The sequence below is a fragment of the Podarcis filfolensis genome (genome assembly GCF_964270895.1).
Source record: "Podarcis filfolensis genome assembly, chromosome: 6".
Lineage (NCBI taxonomy): Eukaryota > Metazoa > Chordata > Lepidosauria > Squamata > Lacertidae > Podarcis > Podarcis filfolensis.
In genome coordinates, this window is record NC_139609.1 from 86,874,959 (window position 1) to 86,896,981 (window position 22,023).

The following is a 22,023-nucleotide window of genomic DNA, read 5'->3' on the forward strand; positions in this document are numbered from 1 at the left end:
TAACACAACAAAAGCAACACAGGAGGCAGCAGTTATATCTCTGCAAACACAGCAGGCACTGTGATTCTCCAGCAGTTTGACTTTACCCCAGGAGGCGCACTCCATTGTCTTTTGAGAAAGATGGCTGCCAGCACCACTAACCATTTCTGGAGCTTTTACTGTAACCATTCCAGCTGCTATCACTTTTCCTTTAATGTAAACACCTATCATTATCTAAGCCCTGACCCTTCATCTTCCATCCCCCAGTCTCTATTATAACCCTCTTCAACTGTCAGCTGTCACTTCCTGACTGACAACTCCATTTTCCCCTTGCAATATTCTAAAATGACTTTTCACCACTGATTGCAGTACTGTTACTTCTGGTAATCACTCCGGAACAAGATGTTAAGCTCTAGGACTTAACCCCAGAAGATTCTCTTTCCCTCCCTCCCTCCCTCTCTCCCATTCCACCCACCGTGTCTCCAAATGCCTCTCTGATATTTCAGAAGGACCCAGGCTCCAGGTCTTGATCTGAGTGCCTCTATAGGCATCCCTAGCTAGGTCCCGACATATCTTAAGAAGACGCATGCTAATCAGCGAACAATTCTGAACTGTGAACAAATCTGCTTACTGTTTGTGGATATTCTGTGGACCCCTGCAAAATTGTGGTATGTGGAAGAGGGTGTTGTGTAGATGAGAAGAGTTTTAATTAAACGGTAAATGTGAATAATCTACTAGACTTCCTTCTCATAGAACACTTGGCAGGCCTCATGGTGATTATCACAGCTAAGAGGCCTAGGGATTCATTAATTAAACCAAAGGGGCGAGAAAGAAGATTACGATATCCCCACAGGGCCCTAGACAGATCACAGCCTTCCCTGTGCATGTTTCTTCTCTGTGCAAGATGCACTTTTCATTCTGGACACTGGGTGGTGCAGCATTCATTGGACATTGGTTGGAAAAAAATCTTTAACTGACATTTCAACAGGTGGGGCAATGATGCTGGAGCAAAGCTGTCAACTTACAGATTTGAAAATAAGGGACCAGCAGCCTCGAAAATAAGGGATCACGTCACGGCTACCGTCGTCTTGGCACGAGGAGTTCCATCGGCCCTTCCCCGCCCGAGAGAGAGAGAGGGAGGGAGGGAGATTCTCGCGCGCAAGCCTGGCATGAGGTGGTTGCGGTGCCACGGCAGCCGCTGAAGCGCCGCCCTTCTGCGTCCCTCCCCATCCTCTCCTCTTCCTCCTCCCTCAGGCCGCCTCCTCAGCCGCCGCCGCCGCTGCCTCCGGGTTCCCCTGGCAGCGCGACGGAAGTCTCACAAGAGAAGGGCTGCCTGCTCGCCTGCCACCACCTGTCTCCTCACTACGTGCCCCTGAGGGGGGAAAGGGAGAGACGGAGACACAGCAGCTTGTGTGTGCATTCTCTCTCACGGCGGAGGACCCCGAGCCGCTGCTTCCCTCCCGAGCTGGGCAAGCATGAAACCCGGGAAATTTAAAGGACATCATCAATCCGGGACAGCAGCGGGACATGGCGCTGGGATAAGGGAGTTTCCCGCCAAATAAGGGACGGTTGACAGCTATGTGCTGGAGCCTTCATGTGCTGTGCCGCCCAGATCTTCCTTGGGAGGAATCTCTTAGCATGTTTGTTTCTGGAATTTAAATTCCTCCCTTCTTCTCCAGGGAGCCCAGGGCGGTGAACAGAGATGCAATTTGAAAACAAAGCAAAAGCATTCAGCTGCTTCTCTGTTTTATTTTTCAAAAAAGAATGGAGGGCTGCATACAGTGTTTGAGTAAACGTATTCATAGAATTGTGGAGTTGGAAGGGACCAGCCCCTGCAGTGCAGGAATTCTGCCCATAGCTGTCCCTAGATGGGCTCGAACCAACAACCTTCTGGTTAACAACACTAACCTATTGCACCATTAGTATTATTATTTAAACAGACACACAATTCAATACATGTAAAAGTTTTGAAGGTTTGGAAATAAGCTACAATAGCCACAATTTCCTCTTTATTAGCCACAGTTCAGTTAACCATAGTTAAAGCTGATCATCCAAACCCAGCCCTGTGACTTAACTATGGTTTATAAACCATGCTTAGAACATGCTAGTTACAGATAGGTAGCCGTGTTGGTCTGCCATAGTCAAAACAAAACAAAAATTTTTCCTTCCAGTAGCACCTTAAAGACCAACTAAGTTAGTTCTTGGTATGAGCTTTCGTGTGCATGCACACTTCTTCAGTTAACCAAGTTAACCAAGTTAACTGCTAGTTAACCAAGGTGTGTTGTTGGTTTATAAACCTTGGTTAGCTTTAACCATAGCTTACAATTATATGTGAACGTGGACTTCCTCCTTAACTATAGTTACAGACTATTTCTACCCGAATGTTACAGAGCCAGAATTCAATAGTGTGGCAGTGAGAGAAATTATGCTGTAATGTAGCAATCCAAAGTTTGAGTGGTTGTCTGCAAGATGCCTCAGCATCAACCATTAACTATGGCTTAGCATTATGTGTGAACAGGGCTTATGTGTTGCTGCAACAGTGCAGATGTCCCTTTGCATTGATTTTTTTCAGATACAGGCAGCATTAACATTTGGAAAATGGAACCACATGGGTGGGTCAATCACATGAGGCGCTTCCCACTCAGGAAGAAGAGAGAGGAGATCTCAATGGTGTACTGAAAATGCTTAATTTGACCCAACCAATTTCACATTTTGCGACTCCTCTCCAGTTATATCTTATTAAGTTTCAACATTTTTGAAATATATAACCATAGCACAATCTTGTCTTTTCTCTTATTCTTGTCAACTTCCCATCCCTTTTTCCATCAAGTTGTTTCTCTCTCTCTCTCTCTGCTGCACCCAATCTTCTATCTATTTCTACCCATCAAATCATAACTGCAATATTATAATTGCATTTTTCGACTCCTCCCCAGGACCGACTGTTGGAGTAAAATTAAATACAATGCATGTGACAAAGCATTGATAAGACATTTGTAACTGTTCACATGAGCTCATTTTATTTGCTAAACGGCTTATACAAAGCTTTACTGAAGAGGAGACACAAGAAATGCAGAAATGGATTGGGCAAAGTAAAAAGTTATCACCGCACATGGTTGCACTGGTTTCCTCTCTGCTTTTCCCCACTTGGCCCTTCCTGTTCAGTCACTGCCCTCCTTCGAAGGGAAGGCCCCACGTTCCACTCGCAGATGATCCCTGCCGATCTTGCACTTCTGATTCATGAGAAAAACCTGATCCAATAAGTGATGTCCCTTTGCCTATTTTAGCAACAGCCTGTCTGACACGTTCTCGTTCTTTTTCTATGTATGCTCCAGGTACTTTGCCAAGAAAATGCAAGAAAGAGTTGCTGGCAGTGAAGTTGCGGAACAGGCCAAGCAAACAGGAGCTGGAAGATAGGAACATTTTCCCCAGGAGGACCGACGAAGAGAGACAGGAGATCCGGCAGCAAATTGAAATGAAACTTTCCAAGTAAGTTCTGTAGAGCGTAGAGTCCTGTTCAGGCTTCCGTGCTTCCATGTTTACCAGTATGGGAGTAAGGAAAATAGGGATGTACCTAGAAGCTCCACCCACCTCCTACTCCTCATGTAAAGAGCAGGACCATTTGTAACAATGGGACTTTCCTGTGTACAGCTGCACACACAAAGGATGCACACACTCAACTCAAATCCTGCACAATTTGGGTTCCAGGTTGTGAGGAAAGGCAACAGCTTGGTGGTCGAGCAGGTGTCTTGCACACAGAAGGTTGCAGGTTCAATCCTCAGGTTCAATTTCCAGGTAAGGCTTGGAGAGACCCATGGATTGAACCCTTGAGAGTGACTGCCAATCAGCGTGGACAACACCAAGCTGGACAGACCATTGGTCTGACTCAGTATAAGGAAGCCTTCCTTTGCACAGCTGTACATGTAAAGGATCAAGTGGTCATGTTATTCCCTACTCCCATTGTGAAAAAGACGGGAGCATTAATGCCTGAACTTCCAACTGTTTACCTTGCCTTGGTGTATTACACAAGCCTTTTGTATGATTCCTGTTGTAGACCAAACGTTATTGGCAGTCATAAACCTGGTCATGGGGCCACCAATTCCCTTGAGTTCAAATGTCAGGGCTGCTGGTTTGTGGATGGGACCAGACCCCCAAAACTCACAGATGAAACGGAATGGTCTCCCAGCTTCCCTACCCTCATTGCTTCTTATTCCAGAATTGAAGCAGAATCAGAGGGGTTGAGGGCAGTTGAACTACCTGATTCTGAGTTTGAACTTTGTGAGCTCCAAATCTTTAAAGCATGTTAAGAATTTGGGATTTGGAAATCGAAACCTTATTTCTTGAGGGGGCTTGGGCTGTCGGGCCTAGCCTTTGGGACAGGAAGGTTGAAACTTGGTTGTGTGAAGAGTGCCAAGGCCCAAGAAGTGTAGATTGGTGATTCATGCACAGTCAAAGCTGAAGCAAGGAACAGATTGCAAGCCCACTCCCACATTACTTCACAATGGGGCATTCAATGGGCAACATCCAGCTATGGAACTCACCCACCAGAACCAAATTTTATAGGTATTTGAGTTAGGAGTTGGAGCAGGTTGTAGGTAACTGCAAGAACCCAGTTTAAATGCTACTATAGTGTTTGATGTTAGCTTTGGTGTCTTTATCCTGCAACTGAAATATTTTAAAACGGTAGAGTGGCGTAAACTCTCATGTTTCTTAATGCACTCTCTACCACTTTAGAGCTGGGTCTGAGTTGTTGGCTAGCTGCTGTATTGGGCCACATCCTGATCCTGGATCCACTAAGCCCGACCACAAGGTCCTAGGTGGAATATTTGGGTGCTCAGATACTTTTCTCCCCAGACTCTACTGTTGTTGATATGGGGTGTGAGGTGAGGGAGACCTGGGATGGTGCTAGCCTCCTTCATTGGTCATCAGAGTCACTCTCAGAGGCGCCTGTGGTTTGGTCCACAATGGTTTGTGTTTGACAGCTTTCAAATATCAAGAGGAAGGTGGGACAGCTATGGACCTTATAAATGCATGAATGGAGGACATATTGTATCATATGTACTATCTGATAAAAAGGCAAAGTCCACGTATGGGAACATTTGGAAAGAATGTGAAAACAAACCTGCCAACAGCATGTCTTTGTGCAATATCATGTCTTTATACATACCTAAGAAGTCATATGGAGCAGAAGAGGGAGGGAAGCTGCTCTATTAAATCAAAAGAGGTAGAAACTTAAGGGACAGATGCAAAGCTTGTTAGAAGAGATCGGGCTCCTGTGGCAGTATGGAGGCAGCCTTCTACCTTTTGCAGTTTGGTAACTTTTGGAGCACTCAGTCTTTTTCTAAACCAGCCCATCTCCCTGCATACATCATTGGCTCCCTGTAGCTGCAACAACTCAATCATTTCCTCTCCTCCTCAGCTCTGTTTGGGTATCATTCATGCCTGCACACTGTGAGTCACCATGCTTTGGAGCAGGGTTACTGCTGAACCAAATCTAAGTTGAGAGGTAGCCAACACGGTGCCCTCTGGATATTGTTAGACTCCAGCTCCCATCTGACCCAGGTTAGGTTAGGTTAGGTTAGGTTAGGTTAGGTTAGGTTAGGCTAGGCATAGCTAAGCACGGCACTGCTTCACTCAACTGGAGTCTAGAGTAGCTTAAAGGGACAACAAAGCACAAGAAACAATAAAAATCCATTAAAATGAAACAAATATACTAAAGGTGTTCCACCGTGGCCAATGGCTAAGGATGACGGGCATTGTTGTCTAACGTCATCTAGAGGGCAACACACTGACTACCCCTTATTTAAGGTTTAATCTGAAGTTGCATGAGGCCACTGCCTTGGTGAAGGTAAACAAGTCTGGGTTGAACCAGTGCCCTGGTGAGTGACTACCTGGAAGCCACATGTACAGAACCTTGGGTTCCACAATGGAAGAAAGGCAGAATAAGAATAAATATTTAGAGGATATTCAGAGAATATCAGCAGCAAAGATTTGAAAAGGAGCATTTGAGGAGAAGTTCAGGGACCAAATGTATTTCAGCTGCAAACCATCATCTCCCTATAGCTTCTTAAAAAGGAAGGTTGCAGGATGTGGTGTTGGAAGGGCTCTACTGATCTCCTTGTATGCACAGGTGGGGTATTTCACCTGCTATTTCCCCATGTGCTTCAGAGACAAGGTGGCAGGGGAAGAACTTGCATAGCGTGAAGAAACTGATCATTTGTTTTGCAGCTATGAAATGTTCTCAATGGATCTAAATTAGGGGTTTTCACCCATGAATGTACTTCACTTGGTGTTATCATACCTGTTGATAAGCAGTTGGTTATGTGAACCCGCCTTCCTTGAAAACCGGTCTCTCTGAGATTATGTCAGGTGTCATAAAACTCCATCTGTTCGATATGTGGCTGCTTCACACATGCAAAGCATCGCTTGGGTTTCAAGCATGTGTGTCTGGCGTCACCCTGATAATTGTGTGGGTGTGCCCAAGAAGTAGGGGCACACCCAGAAAACTGTTCCCACACAGAAAGTGCAGGAAAGTAGTGCACCTGAAGATGATGGCTGAGCTTGTTCTCGACCTGTTTCAAGCTGTTTTGGTGTTGGTTGCTATTTGTGAATTTAGGCCACATTTCTAGTATGGTAAATGTGGACACTTTGGAGAAAGAAAAATGTGGGTCAGAACTAGGGATGGGGACATGTACAAAAATGCATGCACTTGGGTAAAAAGATGCATAAAAATGAGTATATTGGTGGAAATAGCGTGCAAAAAATGCATTGTATTAGGAGAAATTGCTTTGCAAAAAATGAGCATTTTTGGCAAAATTGCAGACAAATTTATGAGAAGTTTGCACTAAAATGCTGCTGAATTCTCCTGAAGACTTTTTAAAAAAATCATAGTCTCATGCGGAAATAAGGAGAACTGAATTAAGGCCTGGGAAATAAGAAACTGGGGGAAACCAAAATGGATAGATTCACCCACCCTTGGTTGGAATGAAGAGATTCTGTGTTGGGGATTCCCTAAAGCAAATGCATTGAAGAATTGAGGGAGCAAAATCTCATCAGAATGGCATGGAAGAGGTACAACTGTGGCACTTGGCTTGGATGCCTTGAATACAGACTCAAGTGGCTCTGGGTGCTCTTGAAAAATGGACTCAGAACTATGATTGCACTTGTTCTCAGTGACCAGTGACTTGATTTCAGTCTTCCAGCTGGCAGAGGGTTTATATAAAATTATGAATCGTTTGCACAGCATGAATAAGCTGTATGTTCCCATTCTAATGGTTGCTAACCCAGTCCCAACAAAGCAATGCGTTGATTCTAAACTTGTATTTAAGCCATCTGTAATGCCGTCTGCTGTGTCGATCTAATTTTAACACACTTCTAATTTCTTCAGTGTGCTATTTTTTTTTAATAAAAATAAAAATAAGCAGGAGCTTTGCCTAATATGGACTTAAGGGGAATTAGTGATGGGTGAGCCCTCCCCACAACTCAGTTTGAAATAGGCCTACTTCAGAAGAGTTAATCTAGGCTTCACTCCAATAAGCACATTTCAACTCTGCTCCCATTTGAGCTACTGTCCCATTGAACTTAAGAACATTAGAAAAGCCTTGCTTGGTCGGGCAAAGGCCCATCTCATCCACCATCATGTTCTCATTACAGCCAGCCAGATGCCTATGGAAAGACCACAAGAAGGACCTTAGTACAAAAATTCCGTCCCCAATCACGAAACTCAGCAATTGAGATTCAGAGGCCTACTGTTTCTGACAGTGCAGGTCATTGCATTCCAATAAGGTCATGCGGAACAAGACCCTCAAAGCCCTACTACGGTCTCCATTTCTTGAACTAGTTGAAGGGGGCAGCTGTGGAAAGGTCATAGAATCATAGAATTGTAGAGTTGGAAGGGACCCAAGGATCGTCTAATCCAGCCAGTATGGTGTAGTGGTTAAGAGCAGTGGACTCGTAATCTGGTGAACCGGGTTCGCGTCCCTGCTCCTCCACCTGCAGCTGCTGGGTGACCCTGGGCTAGTCACACTTCTCTGAAGTCTCTCAGCCCCACTCACCTCACAAAATGTTTGTTGTGGGGGAGGAAGGGAAAGGAGAATGTTAGCCGCTTTGAGACTCCTTCGAGTAGTGATAAAGCAGGATATCAAATCCAAACTCCTCCTCCTCCTCCTCTTCTTCTTCTTCTTGGTTGCAAAGGCCTCAGACTTGATGCCTGTCTCTCATACCCTCCAATATTCCTAAGATGAAAATAGAGGCATTTCTCACTCTCCCCCCCAACTGACCCTCCTCACCCCCCCTTTATATGTCCTCCCACCCACAGAGCATTTCCTATCAGAAGAAGGGCAAGTGCCACCACCGCCACACCAATGGGACACAGAACACACAGCCTCTGCTGACCTGAGAAAACCCATTCTAGTCTTTGGTAGATTTACAAAAAAAGAAGAAAAAAGTACACACTGTGAGGGTATGGTCTCTTCCTCTGTTGCATCTAGAAAAGCATTTGAGATATAATTTGCAAAGCTTCCCAGATCAATCTGTTGAGCTCTGAGATACTGGGAATTTCCTTTCCTATGGTTTACCAGTAGCAGTGGAAGAGCAACCAGGCCTTAAGCCCAGAGTCTCCACTGCTGCAAACTCTCCTCACCTCTGGTCTATTCATCCCCCTCGACAGGGTATTGGGAGATTGTGAGTGTCTGATATTTTACAAATTTTTAATATGTGCTGTAAGCCGCCCAGAGTGGCTGGGGAAACCCAGCCAGATGGGCGGGGTAGAAAGGATATTATTATTATTATTATTAAGAAAAATGGGCAGTAGGGCTTATGGGGAAGGAGATAAAACAGAAATGTTCTGAGACCAACAAGAATTGACCTACTTGCCATTATATCTAGGGCAGGGTAGTCAACATGATGCCCTCCACATGCTGTTTGTCTCCAGCTCCCATCAACCACAGCCAACATAACCTGCAGTCATGCCCAACAGCATCCTGCAGGCACTATATTGGCTATCCCTGTTCTAATGTTCTTTTATTAGAATAAGGGAGATTGAGCACTTACACAAACTTTCTTTTCCATCTTTGCTTCAGCTTGTAAAGTATTATTCTGCTTAGTTGTTTCATAGTTCTTAGAATGAACATGTGCTGAGTTCATTCTTATTATTCTGAGCGCAGTCTGATCTATGTTGCTTTTCTCTCTCCCTCTGTCTTGATGTTGGGCTCTTCATATGTAGATACCCTTCTGGCTCTGTGGGGGTGGGGGAAGTAATTATCACCTTAATTTGTTTATGACAATAGATGTGCTTGGGTGAAATTTAGATATAACGGCTATAAATGAAATAGAAGTCCTGTAGATCTCAGCATCGTGGGGAAGAGTATCACCAGGTGACCCATGTTGTGTGCCTGCTCTGTTTGCTGTCCAAGTAGTGATTCTGAACAGGCAACTTCAAGACCCTTCCTGCTCTGCTTATGTCATATTCTTTGTAGAATCATAGCACTGCAAGGGACCCTGAGGATCATCTAATCCAACCCCCTGTAAGGCAGCTGTCCCATACGGGGACCGAACCTGCAAACTTGGTGTTGTCAACACCGTGCTCTAATTAGCGGATTTGGGCAGGACATCACTTCAAACAGAGGGCTGACTACTGTAAAGTAGAATGCATGGCTACCTTGATTTAGACACTCAGGAAAATCAGAAAAGAAAAGTCCTTCCTGATCTGCACTACTTCAGGCTGTTATGCATGGGGAATGGAGAGGGTGCAGACAGGGAGAGAATCACATTTTTGGCTTCCCTGCTCATAAAATATCCAGCACATTAGGCTTAGTTCCACCTTCGCACAGCTGCTCTTCCAATGTTTGTGTTCAAGTGCTAGAGCAGCCAGCCTCTGATTTAAGGGCTGCAGCTCAGTGCTAGAGCATCTGCTTTCCATGCAGAAGGTCCCAGGTCCAATACCTGGAATCTCCAGGTAGGGATGGGAGAGATGCCGGTCTGCAACCCTGGAGAGCCCCTGCCAGTCAGAGCTAGATGGGCCAATGATCTGACTCAGTCTAAGACAGCTTCCTATGTTCCTATGTATGGGACTGTGTTCTACATTTAGAGAAGTCCTGTGTTAGCCAAGTGTAAAGGACTCAGCTGTGCAGCTCTTCCTATGCCGGGAAAACAAAATATTCCTGGGGGCGGGGAATCACTTTCTGAACTGCTCATTAAAACACAAAGCTAAATTTGGATAAATTTGCAAACATGAATATTTTAGCTATGGCTTGTTGGGGGAAAAGAAATCTATGTTGAGGGCCTCCTACGCATTGGCTCGTAGAGCAATAAGAAACTAATTGCAGAAATCCAGCCCTCACTCCTGTTTATTAAATATTGAAAGTGTGAATTGTCTCTCAAAGAAATATCTCAAAGAAATATCTTAGTGGGACGCAGGTGACGCTGTAGTCTAAACCACTGAGCCTCTTGGGCTTGTCGATCAGAAGGTCGGCAGTTCGAATCCCTGCGACAGGGTGAGCTCTCGTTTCTCGGTCCCTGCTGTTGCCAACCCAGCAGTTCGAAAGCACGTCAAAGTGCCAGTAGATAAATAGATACCACTCCGGCAGGAAGGTAAACAGCGTTTCCGTGCGGTGCTCTGGTGTCAGTGTTCCATTGTGCCAGAAGTGGCTTAGTCATGCTGGCCACATGACCCGGAAAGCTGTCTGTGGACAAACGCCAGCTCCCTCGACCTGAAAGTGAGATGAGTGCTGCAACCCCATAGTTGCTTTTGACTGGACATAACCATCCAGGGGTCCTTTACCTTCTCTCTGAGAAGTATGTCTAATTGCAGCCTGAAGTGGTCAGTCTTGAAAGTGCCACAAAGGATTGTTAACAAGGGATCATATAAATTTCAGACCCTGGCTTATTCAAATCTACACACACACCCCCAAATGTGGAATCAGGGAGGCGGGGAGACCAGAGCCACAGCCCCATAGCAGACAGAAGAGTAAGCATCATGGGTAACATTTCCTGTCCCTCCAAATCATCCGAAACTATTCTCATCTCTACAGCCAGGAAGATGCCAAGCTGTCTCCCCTGCTGAGCGCTTGGGGTCCCTTCATGTTGGGGGAGATGTTTACGAGATGAGATGGAGAGGAACAGGGTTTCTGAGGTGCTTTTCATTCCCTTTGCAACGTCACCCCGTCTGAACCACCCCGAGTACTAACTGATAATAAGAGATTGCGCTCATTACTCTTCTTTCCAAAGGGCTGTTTGCTTGACATATGTTTTATGGTGTTATCATAAGATGATATCCTGTCCTTTTACAATGAAAGAAGATAAGCTTGCCCATGTTGGAACAGTGTATCACAGGGATAGGCTTGATAAGCAATAGCTCAGCCATCTGTTGCATATTTGTTTCTGTAAGTTCTCGCTTGTCTTTCGGACAGAATTTTCAGAGTGTTTTGCACTCTGTACCAATTCTTGGCAGTACCAAGAATTCAGAGATGTGAGAGTCGTTTGGATGAGAAGCGGACTAATATTTATTATTTTAATTTTTAATAAGACAAATAACCTCTGTGTAGCACTTCTGTTTTCTTATCTTGGTAAGTCACTGCAGCCAGACCTGTTCTCCATGAATGTCTAATACTTTAAAACAAACATAGATCTGATCTATAGTGACCAGGGTCCCGTCTTCTGGCACTGAACTTGAGTTGGGTGAAGTGTGCTTTCTTTGGTCTGCCCTGAACATGGGGAGAGTGCTGTGGCTCACTGGTAGAGCAGCTGCTTTGCATGCAAAAGGTCCTGGGTTCAAATCCTGGGTAGGGGTGGGAGTGTCCCCTGCCCAAAACCCTGGAGAGCTGCTGCCAGTCATTGTAGACAATACTGAACTAGATGGATCAATGGCTGTGACTCAGTAGAAGACATAAGGTCATGCCTTGTGCTCCTATGTTGTCATTTTATTTGGTGACCTCAGGTCCTAGTTCTAAGCAAGAGCAAGACCAAATTCCCTCTATCCATTCTCTGCACCTGGATCATAATTTTATGGTTATGAACCAAGGTGCAAATGTCTCATGGAACTGACTTTGGGAGATGAAGCCAGACTTACCTTTGGTGACTTTGGGTCCAGCGTGTTTATTCTCCCCTACAAATATATGTAGCAATAAGGGCATGTCCTTCTTCCCTGATTTAATAGGCGTATCTAGAAAATTACCCCCATTCACCTCCCCCACATCATCTCTAGATAAAGTCCTATTAAATTAAATTATTTCTCTAAATTAATAATCCTACCCAGTAACCCAGAACTTTATTTTGCATTGTGTTTGTTTTTTAAAAAAGAAAGTTTGGTGATTTTATCTGCATGGTTGTGTTTACATATATTTGCACTCTGTCTTCAAATGTCTATGAGTTGGTGTTTTTCATTTAATATGGTCATTTCATTTGTTAGGTTGTATATATATTTGCACTGTTGTATCCAGGTTGCAATGGCTAATGGCTGATGCGTAGAAATATATGAGTAACCTGGATCACACACACACCCATTTCAATTTCCCCTGAACTCATTGCATACCAAGAAACAGTTGGGGCATCTAAAAAAGATACAGCAGCACCCTAATTCACCTTTTCCTTGATTCCTTGTTACAGTATGTCTGAACCTGGAAAATGAATGTCTGGTGTGCTCTGATAGGGGCATTCCAGCTGATATGGGCATCCCGTTCTGACAGTACTGTCCTCTTTTGCATCACTGCTTCTCTAAGGCATGTCTTCTATCTGTTAGTCTGGCTGGCTGGCTCTCCTGCTTGATTTCCCTTTGCCCCCAAGTTTGCTCAATCTTATACATTTGATCCAAGGGAACAGAAAGGCTCTGCAAACCCGAGGCATTTCGGTGCCAGAGGTGAAATGCCCCATTGTTGCCCCTACAATAATTGGGCATGAGGCTCTCCAGAGGCTACAGCTCAGGGGAAAGCCCTTGCAAAATCTCACTGTCAGGTGTAGGAAGCGGAAATTAGTTGTTCCGCCGTCCAGAGGTAAGGCTCTGCAAGGGCTTTTCCTTAAGCGACAGCCCTTGCAAAGCCTCGCCACCCTGTTGGGTGGGAGGAAGGGAGATTCGACAAGGGCTTCTCCTTCAGGAGGAATTCCAGCAAACTTTGCTACTGGCTCTATCCAACCCTAAGGGTAGAGAGAGACCAGTGGCAAAGCCGAGCAGCAGAATGCCCCATTCTCCAGAGAGCGAGCTGGTGGCAGAAGCAGTGGGGTGGTTGGGCACCACCTCTTGTGTTTCCACAGCCTGAGGCAGCTGCTTCATCCTCCCTCATCTTGTGGGCTGGCTCTGAGTGCAGTTCTTGGACGTGAATCTGCTGCTGGGCGATGAGGTGAAGGCATTCCACAGGTGGTTAGCAAGCAGTTTTTCAGGCATGGGAAAATGTATCCCCAAACCCAGAAGGCAGGGTGGGGACTTTCTTTTCATCCTGGGGGCCACGTTCCCTTCTGAGCAATCTTCTGAGGGCAATGTCCTGGAGGGCAGGGCCAAAGGCCAAAGTGGCTGGAGCAACAGAGATAACGTTTACCTTTGTGCATTTGGCTAGTTTCAACACATGTTCCCACACCCCCTCTTGTAGGAATGGATTTAGATGCTAGGAGGGGATATATTGTTCAGTTATTAACCGTCCTTGCTGCTGTTAGTGAGATCAGAGGAATACCATCCTTTGCAGCTTAAAGAAGGTTGATTTAACTTTCGAGAAACAATAATTGATTTAACTTTCTAGAAACGATAATCCAGGATGTTTTAAGGCAGGCTGGATTTTCCCGGTATTGCCCCTTTTCTCACCTTTAAAAACAACAATCACACCTGATTTTTACATAACCCTGTGTCCTGTCCTAGTTATTTCACGGCTATCACAGGACCACAAACTGCACCTGCTAGAGCAAGTCAATTTTTGAAGAAAATGCAGGAGAAGAATCTCTCCACGTAGGAATGCATGGAAGTGAAAATTGACCGTAGGTGGGTAGAAAGTTGCCATTTCACAAACTGTGGTGGAGGATTATAAAAATGCCGGTGAGGCAAGTTGTGAAACCAGGAGGGAACTTCTACAGATGGCTGATAAGGCATTCTGTGCTATGCCATGTTCAGAAGCCATGCTGCTTTGGTTAACATCGTGCATGGGAAAAATGGGAGCCAAGATGGTAGTCACAGTGTGAAATTATTGGAATGTTGCAAATATGTAGGGGATATTAGCTATCTTGCCAAGAATCTGTATTAGCTTTACTCATGCACTTGCCTTCAGGATCCCTCAGCTGCTGGAAGATGAAATAAGTCTGATAGGGAAATAACAACTCCTAACCATGCAAGAAAGGGAAAGGAAGGCCCATTACCACCTGCCTGCTGTGTAACGTAACAAGAAGGCCCTGAACAGAGGGACAGACTTAAGTATGGCTTGAACCCAGTGGTCCAGATTCAGCATTCTCTAACCACCAGTGCAAGGGCTATTGCACAAGCATAATGGTTGTACAATATGAAATTCAGTGAAATGGTTGCACTAGTGCAACAGGAAGAATCAGGGCTACAGCAGTTTGTTGTGCAACCATCCACAAGAACCCTGCTGGCTTCGTGCACCTTCTCTTATGCAAGCCATTCCACTATTACAACCAGCACATTTTGTGCTTAAACTTTTACACATTGCTTGGACTTTAGCTTGGTGCTTCCTAGAATTCTCCCCCATATTCCTCAGTTTCAGCTCTATGCAGAAAACCTAGCTTATCCCACATTCCAGCCCTATTTTACCACTGACTGGGCAATTCAGGCCATGCCATATGTGACCTTTGCAGCGTCTTTCTGCTCTTGGGTGTCCAATAGCATTGAATCGACTAAAATATGCTCATGCCAAAAAATCATCTTAAAATGGGATTCACTTCCCGGTGCTCGCAAAAAAACCACACAAAATGAAGCTAGCAGTTTCAGCTCGGCTTTAGTACCAATAAGGCAAGTCAGTTTTAAGATACATCATCATCCCTTAAATATTTGATTGCCTGTGTAAAAAAACTGAGCTCCTGATACTGCTTCTAAGACACGCAACATGCTTCAGGGTGGAGACCCTCCTTGTTGAAGCAAGAATTTTTAAAAAATGCTTCTATGACTAAGGCACTTAAATAGAATAAACTTGGTAAGTGTGGCTGTATTTCAAGACTCGCTTCTGTGCATGACTCTTGAAGACGCCCTCATTTTTGCGTGATGTATAGAGTAAGCGCAAGCGATTCGGGAGGGGGCAAACAACCGTGACACAGCCCCACGCCTAGGTTTGGTCCCCAGGATCTCCCTAGAAAGACCGCTGCCTGAATCTCTGGACAGAGGTGAGCTAGAGGGACCAAGTGTCTGATTCGTCTAAGGCAGCTTCCTATGTTCAACAGAGGTCTTTAAACAGGGTGGACTACCCATCAAAGTCACCTAGGACGGTGCATTGCTGCCACCACTTTGCTGCAGTGTGTCAGGTACTGGTTGGATGAAAAGGAGTGGTGGAAACTGTGGGAATGTTTAGGGATGCGTGGGAGGATATATTGTCTAAGATATCCTATCCCAACTTGTCTTTACAAGTTCAACAAAATCAGCAGAGTTAACATTCCCCTTTTTTAAACGCACGCACAGCAGATAGCTTGCTCAGACGCATTAGAGTCTCTGTAAATATTTCCTGGTATTTTCCCCATTTAATCCCTCCTAAAATAAGATGCTACACAGTCTTCTGTAAAGTATAAAACGTTTACTCACATGTAATCATCTGTTCACACAAAGGTTCCCAGAAGCCAGACTTAAAAGGTTAGGACATAGTTTAAATGTGGTGACTATCTCCTTAGGAGAGAAAGCCCCCTTTTCTTCTCTTGGCCTGGAGCCAAGGGTGCATTTTAGTAGTGCTGTTGTTAAGACGGCATTGATAGAGACAAGAGAGACAAGATGGATGCCAGCCTGTGGCTCTGGTTCTTTCTTACTTCAGGAGAGGCCACGCCCATCTCAAGTTACACATCTCAAGTTTTGTCTCAGTCCTGGAAAGCAGGAAGTTCTGGCTGGAGGACTGAGACAACCTTCATGTCTACTCTAGCAATGTTGCGGCACTCACTGTGGGAGAGACATGGTGGCTTGGGTGCACGCAGGCTCCGTGCTGCCCAAACGGTCCGCCTGCTGCCTCCCCCCAGCTGTAAGGTGGCTGAGTGGGAGGAGGCAGGCAGACTCCGGAGGCCCCACGGTGCGCCCCACCCCTATGGGCAGCTCGCCCTGTCCCTGGGCACACCGCCCCAGGTGCCTGAGCTGCTTCCTCCACTGCTGCCTGGATCCTTGTGGTGGGAAACTGGACACACTCCTGAGGAGGGGAAGGGCTGGGAAGTACCAGAGGCTAGGAGTCTGGAGGATGATGAAGAGGAGGAAACAGGCAGGTGCCCCAGCACAGGGCAGAGACAGGAAACAGGCAGCTCCACCACAGAGCCACCCTGATAGCTTCTCTGCTGATAGCCTGCAAGTGCCTCCCCCTCTAATTATTATTATTATTATTATTATTATTATTATTATTATTATTATTATTATTTATGCCCTGCCCATCTGGCTGAGTTTCCCCAGCCACTCTGGGCAGCTTCCAACAGAATATTAAAATACAATAATTCAACAGAAGAAGGAATCTGTTGCATGCCACAGAGCAGAGAGCCAGGCAGAAACAGAGAGGCTCATTTGAGGCTCGCTGGGGACAGAGAGAGGGGCCTGACATAGAGGGGTAGGGAGTGGCGGGGGAGTTATAAGCCAGTCCAGGCAGCTGCTTCATCTAGACAAGAGCAACCCTTAGAAGTCTCTGTGCTCAGTGGCGGAGCTTCATGCTCCGGCACCGGGGGTGGAGAGCAGGCAGGAGCGTGGCTGGCACACGTCCCAGGGGCATGGCGTGCCACCTGTGGGGGCGTGGTGCCCAGTGTGGGGGGGCAGCTGCGATGGCACCCCACCGGGATCATGGTGCCGGGGGCGAAGCCATCCCCCCGTCCCCTCTTCCTCTGCCAGTGTCTGTGTGTTCTCTGTTCTGCTTCCTTAGTAAAAAACACACACCTAACTAAGTTACCCAGTGTTTCACTGTCTTTCTCTGATCTGTGAACAACCTGTTCTCCTTGTCAGCTCCCTGACACAGTGGTTGGAATCCTGTTTAAAGTTAGTGAAAAGTCTGCACACCTGTCGTGTGAAAGTGTTTAGACCCAGGAAGACTGGCCAACATGATTTACCAGCTACTACTGCCTTTCCAGAAACCCAAAGCCGTATGTCTCTATGTCCCGAAAATGTAGGCGGGAGGGTGAGAAGGTGGGAAGTATCTGGCAGGCCAGCCAGTGAGGTGGGTGAGAATAAATCCGGTAGGGAGTGTCTGCGGATGAGCATGGCACATTCTCTAATAACACAATATGCCCAGTGACACACAGATTCCCATTGACTTTCAGGACTCAGCAGGTTCCGTTCATTTTGTGAAACAGAAGGTGCTGAGATTACCCCACACCAGCGGAACTGAAGAGCACATGCTGCCGAAAGCATGCCTCATCCATCCAAAATAGAGCCGGGCTATTTAAAGCCCTCTTAATCAATACGCATATCATAGAAGGGAGAAATGTTGACAGAACAAAAGGTAGCCACATGCTCTAGAGAAACTATCTTTCCCAAGTGGGGGAAGTCCTTGTCTGTATTTACCGTATTTTTCGCTCTATAAGACGCGCCAGACCACAAGACGCACCTAGTTTTTGGAGGAGGAAAACAAGAAAAAAAATATTTGGAATCTCAGAAGCCAGAACAGCAAGAGGGATCGCTGCACAGTGAAAGCAGCAATCCCTCTTGCTGTTCTGGCTTTTGGGATAGCTGTGCAGCCTGCATTCGCTCCATAAGACGCACACACATTTCCCCTTACTTTTTAGGAGGGGAAAAGTGAGTCTTATGGAGCAAAAAATACGGTAATTTTATCTATTATTTCTAATTGTTAAATTCCTGTACCACCCTTCATCTGAGGATCACTGGGTGGTTTGCAGTATGAAGTCTGTAAAGCCCAGAGAGACCTGAGACTGGCTTTTGCAAACAAACAACACACCCCACGTTCCCAAGAGACTGCATTTCCCATGCCAGAAAGAGGCTCTGAAATCCAGCCTCCCCGCTGAGTAAACCGAGAGGGAAGGATGCGCCGGTGTTTAGCTTAGTCATAGGAAATGTTTTCTCATGGTTGCCACCCTTATGACGCCATGTTATTTTTCAGGAGAAATTTGCTAGCAAACACCTCTTCTTTGTCACGTGTATGTAAGGGCCACGTGCAACGTGCACCATGGCACAGAGACAGAGGGCTAAATGGGGTTCTGACATCGATGTATCGGTATTGCAGGGGTGTCTGGGAGCCCACTTGCAAATGCATGAGGTTAAATGATCTCATACACATTACCAAATTCTGGAATGCACCAAATCTTAAACCAGATTTTATTAGTCCAGCAAAGTTAGGTTTATTTTTACTGATTGGCTTAAAGTACAGTATTGTTCTAGGTTTGGGGACTCAGTCTGGGTGATACCTGTGAGTCCTTCCCAAACCTATGATCCTAGACTCTAGGAGAGGAAATCTGCTGAACCAGCCAAATTAGGTCCTTACTTAAGGTAATGGCCTTAGCTAGCCAGTTAAGTTCTGTCGTTTACATTAGAAAGAGGTTGCCTTGTTTTCATAGAGACAAATAAGTGGGCCTTTGTCCAGTGGTCAAGAAGGCAGTTTCTGCACATGCTGTAGAGGGAAGTTAGAGGCTGATGGGGCTCATCAATCTGGGAAGGTAACCCATCTAGGAGAACTCTGATCTTAAACCTCTGCTGCCTTGCGGGATATCTTCGGGAGAAGAAAGGGCTAAGGCAGGGTAGGCAACCTAAGGCCCCGGGCCCAGATCCGGCCCAATTGCTTTCTAAATCCGGCCTATGGACAGTCCGGGAATCAGCGTGTTTTTACATGAGTAGAATGTGTGCTTTAATTTAAAATGCATCTCTGGGTTATTTGTGGGGCATAGGAATTTGTTCATTCCCCCCCTCCCAAAAAAAAAATACAGTCTGACCCACCACATGGTCTGACGGATGGTGGACCTGGCTGAAAAAGGTTGTTGACCCCTGGGCTAAGGAGTAAACCCTACACAAATCCAGAGTGGAGTAGCCATGAATTTATCTGATCCTCTTTTAAATCCAACCAAGTTGGTGGCCATCACTGCCTCTTGTGGGAACAAGTTCCACTGTTTAACTATGTGCTGTGTAAAGAAATACTTTCTCTTGTCTGCCCTGAATCTTCCAACATGTAAGGTAAAGGTAAAGGGATCCCTGACCGTTAAGTTCCAGTCGCAGGCGACTCTGGGGTTGCGGTGCTCATCTCGCTTTATTGGCTGAGGGAACCGGCATACAGCTTCTGGGTCATGTGGCCAGCATGACTAAGCTACTTCTGTCGAACCAGAGTAGCACATGGAAACGCTGTTTACCTTCCCGCCGGAGTGGTTTCTATTTATCTACTTGCACTTTGACGTGCTTTCAAACTGCTAGGTTGGCAGGAGCAGGGACCGAACAACGGGAGCTCACCCCATTGCTGGGATTTGAACCTCCGACCTTCTGATCGGCAAGCCCTAGGCTCTGTGGTTTAGACCACAGCGCCACCCCCGTCCCTAGGCTTCCAAAATGTAGCTTCACTGGAAAGCATATCTGCTGCTCAGATGGATTAGCCAGAGATCTGAAATGGTTCGATCCAGCAAAGCATGGGCAAAGCCAATGTCATCCCATTGCGGGATATGTGTTGCATTTCCCAGTTGGTACCTTGTCTGCTTTCTTATAAACCAAGCCAGGCCACTGTTGCCATAGCAATAGTTTCCACCCTCCTCCCAGCCATCTCTGAAATGGAAGTGTTCTCTGTTTCACCCATATTTCTCCTCTCTTTAGGCTGCCTCTCAAATTAATTCGTCTGTCCCTGATGCCCAAGGCCATTGCACATTTTGGTAATACTCCATTGTCTTCGAGACAAGCCTTGTTCTGCTCTTAGAAGGCTCCTAGCATTCTGTGTAAACCCTTCATTATCCTCCCTGAGTGTAGATAATGAACCCTCAATGGCATTAAAGGGCATTAAAGGAATTGAGCCTTTTGTGACAAGAGGTTAAAAAAAGGAGACATGGGTAATGATGATTATTTACCATAAGAGCTTCTTAGAATTCTGGCTGCACACTATCCTGCAAGGGACCCCTTCATCCGTCAGCTAACCGAGCCCCCAGGGGAGTGAAAAGTGTCTTTTCTGTGAAGAGAGATGGTGAGAGAAGAAGGGGTGAAGGGAGAGACAGGTCCGTTTGATTAGATTTAGAGCATGGCTAAGAATGGATGAATTATTTGGCTAAGTGTTGTTTTCGTGGGACAATTTGTACAACCCGAGCCAGAGATGTCCCATTATTGCTTAATGTTGAGATGAAAACTCAGATTCCTAGAACAAATTATACACCTGCATTTTCTACTTCATGTACTTTTGAACTTGCTCAAGTATTTTTCATAAGACACGATGCATTAAGTGGTTCTCAGCTGTGGTGTCTAGACTCTCACAGACTTGTTGTTTTTGTCTTTTATCTGTATTTTGAGGGCAGCAGGTTGGGGAAGGCTATTTAACTTACCCAGCTTTATTAAAAAGAAACAGTTGTCTTGTTAATACAGTGGTGCCTTGGAAGTTGAATGGAATCCATTCTGGAAGTCCGTTCGACTTCCAAAACATTCGGAAACCAAGACGCAGCTTCCGATTGGCTACAGAAAGCTCCTGCAGCCAATCGAAAGCTGCAGAAGTCGCATTGGACGTTCGGGTTCCAAAGAACGTTTGCAAACCGGAACACTCACTTCCAGGTTTGTGGCGTTCGGGAGCCAAAATGTCCAACTACCAAGGCGTTTGGGATCCAAGGTACGACTACTATGTGATATGTTGTCCAATCCTGTATGTTTATCAGGAAGAAACACTCTGAGTTTGCATAGGATTTCAGCTGAGCACACAATTAAAAGCTTGTCTTGCTGAGTTCCATGCAATGCCATGCTCTCTAATAAATGTTTTCAGGGTTGTGTCCTTAAATCCAATGTCTTCTCATGTCTGATGTTCTGAATGGAAATGGAAAGGGGGGGAGGCAACACAGCACTTCCCTGGAAACGATAAAGATGGGGATTTGGCTGGTGAAATGTTGTGGCTAGGAATCGTTTGAGAGAATTGGACATGCAGAATAAGACTGAGGATGTTTCATGAAGCGTATGGCAAAATAAGGAACCGCTGGGGCAGCTGCTGACCCAGTTACAAGTTTTATCTCAATGGTAAACAAGGGCTCTCTGTCTCTCTGGCAAGTCTTTATAGTAATTGGGTAGAGGGATCTGGTGAGAAGATGCTTCTCAGCTGTAAGAGCAGAGAGCTGTTATTCCTTGAAGGTTTCATTTGGCATCAGGAAACACAATGTTCTAGAACTATAACAACGTTCCTGGAAGACCAGACTGCTGCGAGCAATGATGGTGGTAACCATTCTTACCCTGCATGCAATTCACAGAATATATAAAACTATTACAGTCAGAATGCAATTCTTTCTCTTTACTGCTTGCATTGTAAAGACTGCTGCTTGTAGAACAGATGGGGCTCTGATGAAGCAGTCTGGTTTCCTTGAAAATTCAGCTCACACTGGGACCAACCGCATCCATTGCATGTTCTGATGAATCTCCAAAGTATCTAGATGAAATTTACCGAATGTCAGGGGGGTTGTGGGTTAGTTTGGTCTTGTTTTGTGCCTTCGCATGCAGGGGAAGTCTCCAACTCACCAAGGGTTTAAGCCACATTGGCTATTCTCACCTGGCTTAGCTAGCCAGTCGAAGCTATTTCTTGTGGTGTGGCTGTCTATGGGCTTAAACTGGCTACCCACCTCTGCTTTGAGATAAAAGTCTGCAGATGAAGCTTTTTGTGACACAGAGATGAAGTGATGAGACAGCTTCCCCTCTTGATTTCTGCCTGCTACACATTGATGAAAGGCACAGACTTTCTTCTCCCCTCTGAAAAATAAGGTGGTAGTCATAAACAGTGGTACCTCAGGTCA

The 22,023-nt window shown here is 45.7% G+C and overlaps 1 protein-coding gene across 4 annotated transcripts in view; it reads left to right on the forward strand.

Moving 5' to 3' along the window:
* Positions 1–22,023, forward strand: part of PHACTR3 (phosphatase and actin regulator 3) — a 205,188-nt gene that overhangs the window by 125,059 nt on the left and 58,106 nt on the right. For all 4 annotated transcript variants that reach the window (XM_083618764.1, XM_083618766.1, XM_083618765.1 and 1 more), the window contains one exon: positions 3,312–3,465. In XM_083618764.1, the coding sequence (XP_083474890.1) occupies positions 3,312–3,465 (154 nt within the window). The remainder of the gene's footprint in view (positions 1–3,311; positions 3,466–22,023) is intronic.